The sequence below is a fragment of the Branchiostoma belcheri genome, unplaced genomic scaffold, assembly GCF_001625305.1.
Source record: "Branchiostoma belcheri isolate BF01 breed outbred unplaced genomic scaffold, Haploidv18h27 scaffold108, whole genome shotgun sequence".
NCBI lineage: Eukaryota > Metazoa > Chordata > Leptocardii > Amphioxiformes > Branchiostomatidae > Branchiostoma > Branchiostoma belcheri.
The window spans coordinates 912,204-924,376 of record NW_017802469.1 but is presented as its reverse complement, the minus strand read 5'-3'; the positions used below and the strand labels follow the sequence as shown (position 1 = coordinate 924,376).

The 12,173-nt window shown below is 39.4% G+C and overlaps 1 protein-coding gene across 1 annotated transcript in view; it reads left to right on the top strand.

Annotated features, from left to right (window-relative positions):
* The window catches only part of LOC109480574 (bone morphogenetic protein 1-like), a 119,290-nt gene that overhangs the window by 72,369 nt on the left and 34,748 nt on the right, over positions 1-12,173 (top strand). The window contains exons 5-7 of the mRNA XM_019782808.1: positions 5,214-5,404; positions 8,364-8,438; positions 11,657-11,872. Coding sequence (XP_019638367.1) covers positions 5,214-5,404; positions 8,364-8,438; positions 11,657-11,872 — 482 coding nt within the window. The remainder of the gene's footprint in view (positions 1-5,213; positions 5,405-8,363; positions 8,439-11,656; positions 11,873-12,173) is intronic.

The window sequence follows — 12,173 nt, the reverse complement described above, 5'->3', positions numbered from 1 at the left end:
GCATGCTCCCCGGGAAACTTTGAAAAATGAACCTTCTGAAATGGAATTTCCTACCTTTTTAGAGGATTTCAAAGAAAAAATCAGAGAACTTTTTTCAATGACGAAGTGGGCGTTTTTCCTACGATTCCAGCTTCAGAGGTGACACAAATTTTGGACCTTTAAGATAAAAGTGGACCAAAAAGTGGACCTTTGAGCCTTGTGGGGGGTCTTCCAAACCCCCCAAACTCTCCCTGGCAACGGGCATGGCTTTAAGGTGACTTAAAGATATCATAGAATATTCAATTTCATGCAGTGACACAGCTGAAAACTGAGACAAAACATTATCACTCACAAGTCTCTGGGTCCCTCCCCCCCCTAACAGGTGTTAGTGGTTTGTCCCTGTCTGTTCGTCAAGGTGAGAAAGAAACCCCAGTCAAGCAAGAAATTGGAAACAGCTCCAGGCATATCTGCTGTATAACGATTGTCCTTAATTACAAGTATAGGAGATCATTGAGACCTCTTGCTTATTGCACTGTTGAACCACAACACAGCCTGCTATCTTTAACTCTCATTAATTTCTCAAAATAACTAATGGTATACATGTAGGTGTCCCTGCATTGACTACTTGTATGTTTTGTAAAGAACGTAACTTTTACCGTAAAAAAAATAATAAAAATCTCTTGCTTATTGCACTGTTGAATCACAAGACAACCAGTGATATCTTTAACTCTCATTTACTGTAAAGAAATAATTTAAAAAAATGTTTGTAGGGGGGTTTGTACTTCCTTTTTCTGCCCTTCTTTTCTAATTTTTAACCCTAACCTCTCTTCCAAGATCCTCCCCTTTTAAATGTTTTTTTGCTTCATTTCACTCAATTCTCACCATATGTTGTTGCTAGTTTGCTTCAAGTGGTGACAGGAGCTCCCAAAACAAAAGGATTGACCCAAAAGTTGACTTCAGTGACAGAAAGCCTTAGGTTACCCACAAACCATACACTCTAGGAGGGCCTGCATGCCCTTTTTCGTAAGGCGTAATCAGGCCTTTTTAGACTCCGTAATTTGTAGGCAGCCTCCGCCCTTTTTCGTAAGGCGTAATCACGGACATTAGCCGCAAATCGTAAAGTTGTAATTAGCTCTGAGACTTTAACGTACATGTAATTCATAATCGGTGGTGAAAATTTTTGCGTAAATCATAATCACTACCCCCCATGCAGGCCCTCCTCTAAGCAGTGTGTCTTCCAGGTCGACCTCTTACCCTCAGGGCCCTACTTCGATTTTGCGGTCTGTCATTGGATAAGTCACCCTTCATTCTACCTCAATTAAGACTGGCAGACCCATGCTTTAACAATTACTGTTTCAGGCAGTTGATAAACCAAAACTAAAATGGGTTTAACTACAGGTGGCTCAAGAGTTGGAGGGTCTTTCGATATGTCAATCAAGTATTGGGCCAGGGATTTTGTGCAGCCGTAATTAAATTTACTGTGACTTAGCCATAATTGGGGACTAGTTATAGTAAAAACAACATAGCAATTCAGCAAAGTGAGTTTTTGGAGCCGTAATTAAATTTACTGTGTCTTAGCCATAATTGGGGAGCACTTGTAATAAAAAAATATAGTAATTGAGCAAAGTGAAGATTTTGGCAGCCATAAGTAAATTTACTGTGACTTAGCCATAATTGGGGACTAGTTATAGTAAAAACAAGGTAACACTGTTATATAGTCAGAATTTCAATATTATAGTTGTTGGCAGCTATAATCAAATTTACTGTGACTTAGCTATAATTGGGGACTAGTTATAGTAAAAACAACAAAGCAAGTCAGCAAAGTTTCATTAACTTGTTGGCAGCCATAATTAGATTTACTTTGTCTTAGCTATAATTGGCGACTAGTTATAGTAAAAACAAGGAAAATCTTAGATTTTGTACCTCCGGGTATTGTAATGTATGTTGGAGGATGGTAGGTGAAGTTGGGACTGTGCTTTAAATTAGTGGTTGGTGTCTGGGTGTATGTGTGTTTCGCGTCAATCGAAACGATACCGACCAAAAATGTAGGGAAGGCTTTTCTGTAGATTTTGAAACTTCATTTGCACCCTTCCCAGTGGTGTGCGTGCATCGGAAAAATGTTTTTACACTACCCCCGAATGACCGCCCCCCCCCCCGGTAAATATCGCTTAGTCCCTTACACCCCCATGAAACGGGTGTCCGTGACACGAAATACAAATAATCTTACGCCCCAAAACACATATACAATAAAACAAAAAAAAAAAACCTGCACCATCTACAGCCCATACTTTTTAACAGAAGATACACCGACTCCCGTCTACCCCACGCAAACTGCATGTCGACAACGTCTGAGACAGTATACCACGGTATTTGTAAGCCGAAAACATCCGAAATTGCGCAAGAGGGCGTTGACCCCTGACCCATTGGCCCACCCGGAAGTTAGCTGTCTGCGACCCGCGCGATCCCACCAGGCACGTTAATGAGACGTTGATTGACGGCACATGTGGTTCACATCTGAACAGATTCAAAGAAAGAATTTACCCACAATGCTGACACCCCTCTGTGTGAAAGGTCAGATCAGTGGTCGCGACCTCAATCGTCCTTATACATGCAAAGGTCAAAAGCTGAGGCCCACTTTCACACTGAAAGGGGTGTCCATCGGCGGTCTAAAGGCGTCATTTTGACGCACTAAATCACACATACCAAAAAACCAAAACAACGTGCACCATCTACAGCCCAACAGCAAAACGTATACCAAGTCCCAGACATATCCGTCCACCCAAACGCGAGAATCGGGTGCGAACGCAATTTTCGTCTTCCCTCACAAAACCTCCGCGCTCGGGATATACATCCCTACCCGGAGGTAACAAGATAGCAATTCAGCAAAGTGAGGTTACTGGCAGTCATAATTAAATTTACTCTGACTTAGCCATAATTGGGTAGTGAAAACATTAGTTAGAAACTCAGCGTTCAACAGTGAGGTTGATAGAATCAAAATTTCTGTACATAAAAACAACGTGAGCCTCTGAAATCATCACTTTAATAGGAAACCTTGATTTAATCAGATAAAATTTGAGGTGTTTCCAGGTTAAGCCAGCCAGGCTCTGTGGCTAACAGATTGCCCTGTAGAATCATAAGTTCAGGATTACGTCTTTCTCAAAGGCGTCTCGGCACGTAGAGTCTTGATAAGGCTGTCGCCTCCACTTCCAACTTAATTTACTGTCTGCCTGAATGACTGTAAGGATCTAGCCTATAAAAAATGGAGTCCTGTTAACCTTTTTGTGGTCAAGGTCACAACAAGTTTAAGACCTTTTCAGTACGTTCATAGAAAATGGATGGAAAAATTTAGTATGTTCATAGAAAATGGATTGAGAAAATTTAGTACGTTGTTCATAGAAAATGGATTGAGAAAATTTTGTACGTTGAACTTCATAGAAAATGGATTGAGAAAATTAAGTACGTTCATAGAAAATGGATTGAGAAAATTTAGTACGTTGTTCATAGAAAATGGATTGAGAAAATTTTGTACGTTCATAGAAAATGGATTGAGAAAATTTTGTACGTTCATAGAAAATGGATTGAGAAAATTTGTAAATCATGTGCCTACACCTATAGGCATTCTCCTTGTATCGGTTCTGTGTTAAGTTGCTTTTGAAGCCACAGCTTTATCTAAGGCCACACCAATTCAATTTCTTGGTTAACGGATTCGCCCGCTTCATTTTTCTGATTTGCAAAAAAAAAAAAAAAAAATCAGAATCAACTGCAAAATGCTCATATTTTGCCCTGAACAGTTGAAAACAGTCTTTTTCTTCCTAGTTGTTTCTAACAGTTATTCCATCTTTCAATGCAGTGGTATCGTTAAAAGTTCAAAATTCATTGTTTAAATTTTGAACCAGCCTGGTGTGTTGACTTCATGGCTCCTATCGTACCATTTTGGGCCATAATAGGATGCCTAGGCCTGTTTTTATTTTTTCATCATTTTTCGCCCGTCCGCTCCATTATTTTTCTAGAAAAATCTGTTAACCAAGAAATTAGATTGGTGTGGCCTAAGTTGTGGCTGGTATTCTAAGACAAGCTTATAAGATTTGTTGTTCTTGTAAAAATTTTGTTGCATCTCCTGTAGCAGAAAACAGGCTAAGGAATATCTCCTGTCAAATACAATGGATGAGGGTCTTGACACCAATGTATGATGCAAGAATAAGGAATGAGGATAAGTGTAAAATATTCTAAGACACTCTCAAGGACACAGAATGCGCAATATCATAGAATAAGTCTTGGTAAATTCATCTTCCACTGCCTCAAAAGAAGAAGTCAAACCCAGCAAAATTGAAGTACCATGTACATTTGTATGTTGTAGAATATACATGTAGTATAATGTTAGACGTAGTCATTGTATTTGATTTTCCATACATGTTGTTTGTACCTGCAATTAGCCCTTGGGCACGTATTTGCAATAAAACTTTCTAATTTGTTGGTTCTTGGATTCTCCTCTCGCCAAAAAAAAAGGATTCTGGTTCTGAATCAACTCAAAAATGCTCATGTTTTGCCCCCAACAGTTGAGGAAAGTCCTTTTTTTCCTAGTTGTTGCAGTTTTTCCATGTATCAATGCAGTGGTTTGATTAAAAGTTCAAAATTCTTTGAATATTAAATTAATCCAGCCTTTTGTGTTGACTTCATGGCTCCTATCATTGCATTTGGGGCTATGAAATTTAAGGAATTCCCTGTTTTTATTTTATTTTTTTCCTCAGTCTGTCGCTTCATTTTTTTCTGAAAAAATCAGAGAACCAACAAATTAAATTGGTGTGGCCTTATATTGCTGTGAATAAAATGAAGAGGCTGTGACTGTTACCCGTTACCTAAGTTATTTCTTATTTATCCGATTTATTTGAATTGTTAATCACGTTATGAAGGGAGGCCTCCTCATAAGCATTTTATGCTTCCGGCCTCCCTGCACTGTTACATTTCATTTATATTTTCTTGTATTTGTATTGTTACATTTTGTTTTAAAGTGTGAAATAAAGTGAACTGATCTGAACTGACTGTATGAGCTGTCATGATGGTATACTTATAGCTGCTGCCTGACAGCTCAGACTTGCTGATATAGTGTCATGTCACTCGTATGAACCCCACCACTCACATCTAGCATGTTAATCAATACACCTCCATGTCTTCAGCGCGCATCTCTATCGAAAAACACAGGAGCTATGAATCTTTCTCTGTCTCCCCTGCCACAGGCCTGACAGAGACAAGTACATCAAGATTCTGAAATCGAACATTCGCAAGGAGAAGCACGAGAACTTTGACCGCAAGTCCGTGTACGAGATTGACTCTCTGGGTCAGGAGTATGACTACTACTCCATCATGCACTACCCCAAACAGACCTTCAGTATGAACGGACGGGACACCATCGTACCTCTACAAGACGGTAGGTCAAACTAGTTAAGGCCACACCGATTTAATTTGTTGCTTCTCGGATTGCCCTGTCCATTTTTTTCTGATTTGCAAAAAAAATTTGTTCTAAATTAACTGCAAAATATGCTCAATGAAAGACATATTTTGGCCCCAACGGAAAGAAAGTCCTTTTCTTCCTGGTTCTTAAAAGTTTTTCAATGTTAACAATGCAATTTTGTTTCATTAAAAGTTCAAAATGTATTGTTTTAATTATAAACCAGCCTTGTATTTCACTTCATGGCTTATATTGTTACAGTAACATTTCTGGCTATCATGGGGTGCCTTGGCCTTTTTTTTTCCCTATCGCTTCCTATTTTTTTCTGAAAAAATCCGAGAAACAACACATTTAAAGGCATCCAATGCAATTTCAGGGCAGCAAAACTGGAAATATTCTGAATAAGGCAATCTTTGTGATATTGACACATACTGCTTCACATTAGCACATTTGAGTCAGCTTTGGGCATTTAAAGTTAACTGCAGAAACAAGCCCCAAGATGAGTCTTTTATTTTCTGGGTGGTGCCCTAAAAATCAGCCAAGGGCCCTTCCAGTAACCATTTTCTGTCAGATTTTATTTTGGGAATTTTTGCTCCATGAGGGTCAATATTTGGATAGTGTGGTTTCAATTCAGTATATAGTTAAGTGACTAAGAATATTAGCTTTGAAAAATCGTGTTTTCAGGCCTTAAAATCGATGCCTTTTAAGGGACTCAGGGTAAGAATAAAATAAGGTCTAAATTTTTTTTGGTATTGAGAATTTGAATATTGCACTAATTAATAACTTCATAATAACAGTCTGGATCAATGTTTACACCCAAAGTGTGTTGAACTGAAGTGAGAAACTTTTTTATTTTGCTGTTTGTATTTTAATGCCATAAATACTAAATAATTAGATTTAGTTTACTAAAAAGTGCCAGTAAATTTTACTAGCATGGAGATTTTTTCATCCAAAATATCTTTCCTCTTTGCTGCCAAAGTCAGTGAGCACTGTTTGAAATTCAACATTTATATACCTGTCCAAAGACTTTAAAAATGGTACACACTTCTTTCTCTGCTTAGCACTCAGCATATATGAGAAAGAGTGTGGGAAGGTCAAACATACAGCACTACAGGCGGACCAGCCCCCTGCTGTAGTGCCTTGCACAACTGTGTGTCGCCCAAGGGCTACGGAAATGGAGATGGGCACCACCCCTATGCTCTGCATAGAGTATACTAGGACCTTATACCTGTCCCTACAGCTACATGTATCTATTCTGAATTCCATACCATGTACATGTAACGTTAGCACAAATGAATACTGATTGATGGAGTTAAACCTTGTTACATACAAGGCACATACTGTCAATGGACTCCAATTCGGAACCCTTACTAATAGATAGCACAAATGTATGAGCAGTCACTACAAGCCTCTCTTAGAATTTTGTGCAAGTTCTGGCTGTAGTTCATCAGATGTTGGTGATTAGCACGTGGATGTGCATTTATTTTCACTGGACTATGATGTTGAATGTGCTTTATTGTCAATGAAAGGCATATTCAGCACCAAGGACAGTGTCCTCACACCCCAGATTTGGTACTGAGGCCACAGCAAGTAATTTTTATGGATGACATCAGCACGCGCATCGATTTTCGCCTGATTTTGGAAAAAAAAAAGAAGAGATTTTGTTGCCTTCTGACAGTGGTCAGTATGCTGAGAATGGGCAAAGATGTCTGTTGCCATGCCGGAAGGTGGATGGCAGATAACTATGAAAGAGAGGAGACAAGAAAAGGCTCTGATTTAATGTTTTCTTTCTTACTTTGATGCAATGATATGTGATGCTTGCTGTGTATATGTGATGTTCCCACTAATTCAAAACCATTTGTACAATGATTGAGTCAAAGTTTTAAAATGTAGGAACCTTGTTTTTTTCAGCCCGCCATGTTTTTTTTCGCCCGCTCACATTAGATTTGGAATCTGCGGAGGATGTCATTCATAAAATTTACTTGCTGTGGCCTTACCAATTGTAAAGGTTAACATCATTAATATGAAACAATGCAGCTCTAAATTGGTCCTATTCACACAATTTAGTGTTAATGGAAGGCATATTCAGCACCAAGGACAGTGTCTGCACACCTCAGTTTTGGTACTTACTAATTGTAAAGCTTAACATCATTAATATGCAAGAATGCAGCTCTAAAATTGGTCCTACTCACACAATTTAGTGCCAATGGAATATATATTCAGCACCAAGGACAGTCCTCACACCTCAGTTTTGATACTTATTGTAAAGCTTGGCATCATTAATATGCAACAATGCAGCTCTAAATTGGCCCTATTGACAAATATTTGATAAGGTTACGTTTAAGCTTTCAAGCTTCAGACAGATTCTGTGACAATTTTGTGTACTTGGTGCCAATTGAAGGAGGGACCATACAAAGTAGGGTCTATACCAGTCATCTCTGTGGAGATACATGTAAGAGCTCCATGGAGATGATTCCAGAAGTCATGTCTTTGGAGTTTATACTTAAACTAATGGTAGACCAAACAGGTTTTCTGTAATATCTTGTTACAGATCAATGTCAATATATTGTTACAACATGTAGTAGATCAGCTTCTGAGGAGCGGTAGAACTGTCACCTCTTAGAACTGTTAGATATTGTTAGCATCACCAACAAGAAAAAACACAAACACAAAAGGTCAACTGCAGTGATGTAGGAACCCCCCACTAAACCTATTTTTGGCCTTGACAATGGCCACCCCAAAGACAACCTGCCTGCCAAAAATCGTGAACCTCGAACCATTCCTTCAAGAGTTATTGTGCATAATCTGCCAAACAGTGCCGAAACAATTTCATAGCCTTCTCGTCGAAGGCAACTATGTAAGTCACTATGGCATGTACTTTGCCATACGTTGTACCAGTTACAGTTGTCATGCAATAAAGTTCTTATGTGATTTTCAGGTGTGACTATTGGACAGCGCGAGCGTCTGAGCCAGGGTGATGTGATCCAAGCCAGAGTGCTCTACAACTGTCCCAGTAAGCTCGTTAACCTGTTCTGTTCAGCATGAAAGTTCTTCTGTGTTGGGGGCAAGTCATTATAAAATAAAGACTAAACTTTCCTTGCCAACACTGGAGTGAATTTGGACTTACACCAAATTGTTTGGCTGACTCCTTCAACCTTGTTCACGGAATGGACACGTCTACTCTTGGAACGTGCCATCAAAGACAGGTTTACATTTTAGAGCTCAAAGAACTACCCTGAACAGAGACGGGGGGGGGGGCGACACAAGTTATCTGGCACAACTACTATGACCCGCTACTACAGTCACGTTCCAAGAGTAGACGGGTCCATTCCATGAAAATTTAGGATCTCAATTCATTCCAGCGTTGGCAAGAAAAGTTCAGTCTTTATTTTACACTGCTCTGTTTAGATTTACTCCACAAGTGCATTCTTGCAAAGTGTAAATCATGTCCTCCTAGCCTGGAATCCAACCTATTCTAGCTCAGGTTGGCTGTTGTAATAAGCCAATTTGTAATGGCTACCCCATTACAAATCGGATGGCACCCAGGCTATGCTGTAATCACTTACCAGCAAAATAGTCTGGCATTGATTGGGAAAGCTTGGCATTTAGGCCACACCAATTTAATTTCTTGGTTAACGGATTTTTCTTGGAAAATAATGGAGCGGGCGGGCGAAAAAAAAAAAAAACGGGCCTAGACATCCTATTATGGCCCAAAATGGTACGATAGGAGCTATGAAGTCAACACACCAGGCTGGTTCAAAATCTAAACAATGAATTTTGAACTTTTTATGATACCATTGCATTGAAAGATGGAATAACTGTAACAACTAGGATAAAAAGAGCTGTTTTCAACTGTTCAGGGCAAAATATGAGCATTTTGCAGTTGATCTGAATTTTTATTTTTATTTACAAATCAGAAAAAACGAAGCGGGCGAATCCGTTAACCAAGAAATTAAATTGGTGTGGCCTCAGATACAGACCTAAAATATACACTAAGATCAGTTGCAAGGTGCACAATCTTCTATAATGGCATAGTAACTGGGTTTGAACAGATTTTCAGAAGTTTGATTGCAGTTAAACAGGTTCTAAAGTGTTTGATACCTGGAATGATAACTGCCGTATTTGGCCAAATGTTTGTATAATAATAAAGGACGATCGGTAGGAATTTGTCAGGGGAGACATCAGAGAATTGGACCAGACCTAGAAATTACAATGGAGATCACAAAATGTTTTTTGTTTCAAACTGTAAAATAATGAAGCATTTCCACAAATCAGCAAGCTGCAGTGGCATGGCAAAATCTTGTTGCTAGGAAACAAAGTGTTGACTGCCTGAAGAAAAAAAAAACTGGATTAACTGAAATCCTTCCTTGTAAAATCCCATCTCAGTAGCTAGGGCATAACCTGTGGGCATTACCACGTATTGTTTGTTTTAAGATTCACGCATTTTCACGAAACAGCAAACTACAATGACGTGGCCAAATTTTGTTGCTAAGAAACAAAGTGTTGACTGCCTAAAAGAAAGAAACTACTAGATAATCTGAAATCCTTCCTTGTAAAATCCCATCTCAGTAGGGCATAACCTGGACATTACCACGTATTGTTTGTTTTAAGATTCACGCATTTTCACGAAACAGCAAACTACAATGACATGGCCAAATCTTGTTGCTAAGAAACAAAGTGTTGACTGCCTGAAGGAAAGAAACTGGATTATCTGAAATCCTTCCTTGTTAGATCCCATCTCAGTAGGGCATAACCTGGACATTACCTGACATGTATTGTTTGTTTTAAAATTCACGCATTTCATGAAACAGCAGACTGCAGTGACATGGCCAAATCTTGTTGCTAAGAAACAAAGTGTTGACTGCCTGAAGGAAAGAAACTGGATTATCTAAAATCCTTCCTTGTTTGATCCCATCTCAGTAGGGCATAACCTGGGGCTGACCTGAACAACCTGTCCCAAACTATTTCCCTTCAGCTTTGTCAACTGTCTAAGGCCTTAATTACGGCAGGATGGGAACTAGGACGTAATTGACAACAGGGGCAAAGGGGAATTATCCAATACCCTGGTCCTGTCAATGTCAACAAAAGGCCCTGTGTTTCTAAATAGGTTGGTTTAGGGGGGAATGAGCCACCAAAGTATTTCATTGGTTGCTTTTAATTAGTTTAACTTGTAACGTCTGTCTTGAAGTGAGACAAGATTGCTGTAAATTATGGGTGACGAGTTAGGTTGTTAGAGTTACTGTAACAGTAACTTTGTTACTATGTGTAATTGTGGCATATGTGAATTTATTAGGTACGTTTAGAGTGTTTTAAGCCACTTTCCATACACTTAGATGAAGCATCGTGCAGACAGGTGCAGACTGCCATGTTGGTGCCCTTATTTGCACTTCAATGGATGGTACCTCAAGCATACAAACTTTAAGCATTTTTGTGGTTTATAGCGTTTAAAATTATAAGGTTTATAGTACTGTTACAAGGTTTTTTATTATTCTTGTAGGATTCTCTTCTTTTCATGGAAGTCATGCAATAATGAGGAGGTCAGAAGATCTTTGAATGGCTCAGAATGCTTGAGCTATGATTCACTGATATGCAAATTGGGACACCAACATGGCGGCTGACAGATCTTCAAATGGTCCAGAATGCTTGAGCTATGATTCACTGATATGTAAATTAGGACCCCAACATGGCGGTTAACAGAGCAGTGAAAAGACTCTAAATAGATACTCTCAATGGGTTTTCTTTAAAATCTTATTCCACATGTGTCCATCTGTGAAGCATACACAATGTAGAGTCCAACTGCAAGCAGAACATCTATATATGATTCACTGAAATGCAAATTTTGACACCAACATGGCAGCTGACAGACTTTATTAGATACTCTCAATGGGTTTTCTTTAGAATTTTAATCCACATGTGTCCATCTGTGAAGCATAGAGTCCAACTGCAAGCATCTAACATCTATGATTCACTGAAATGCAAATTGGGACACCAACATGGCGGCTGACAAACCATTGGAAATACTCTAAATAGATACTCTCAATGGGTTTTCTTTAGAATTTTAATACACGTGTGTCCATCTGTGAAGCATAGAGTCCAACTGCAAGCAGAACATCTATGATTCACTGAAATGCAAATTGGGACACCAACATGGCGGCTGACAGACTTTATTAGATACTTTTGATGGGTTTTCTTTAGAATTTTAATCCACATGTGTCCATCTGTGAAGCATAGAGTCCAACTGCAAGCAGAACATCACCTCCCACAAAGGCACGATCAAGACCCCGCTCTTCCCATACAACTACCCGAAGAGGGAGAACTGTGATTGGACGGTGTGGGCGCCGCCCGGGCATGGTATCCGACTGGAGTTTGTGGAGTTCCAGCTGGAAGACTCCAGAAACTGTTCTTTTGACTACCTGGAAATCTTCCATGGGACAGACGACGGTGAAGGTGAGTCTACAAAATCTTTTAGTTTGATTTGTATTGAGGATTTGTAATGCAGCTGAAAGATCTTTGAATGGCTCAGAATGCTTGAGCTATGGTTCACTGATATGCAAATTGGGACACCAACATGGTGTCTGACAGATCTTCAAATGGCCCAGAATGCTTGAGCTATGAGTACATGTATTCCATGTACAGTGCAATAGCTCAATCGGGTAGAGTGCTAATGCTTTGTAACCGGGAGGTCGTGAGTTCAAACCCCGACTGGGTCATATGTTGTACCTTCCACGTCCCTTAACCCAGGCCAGGG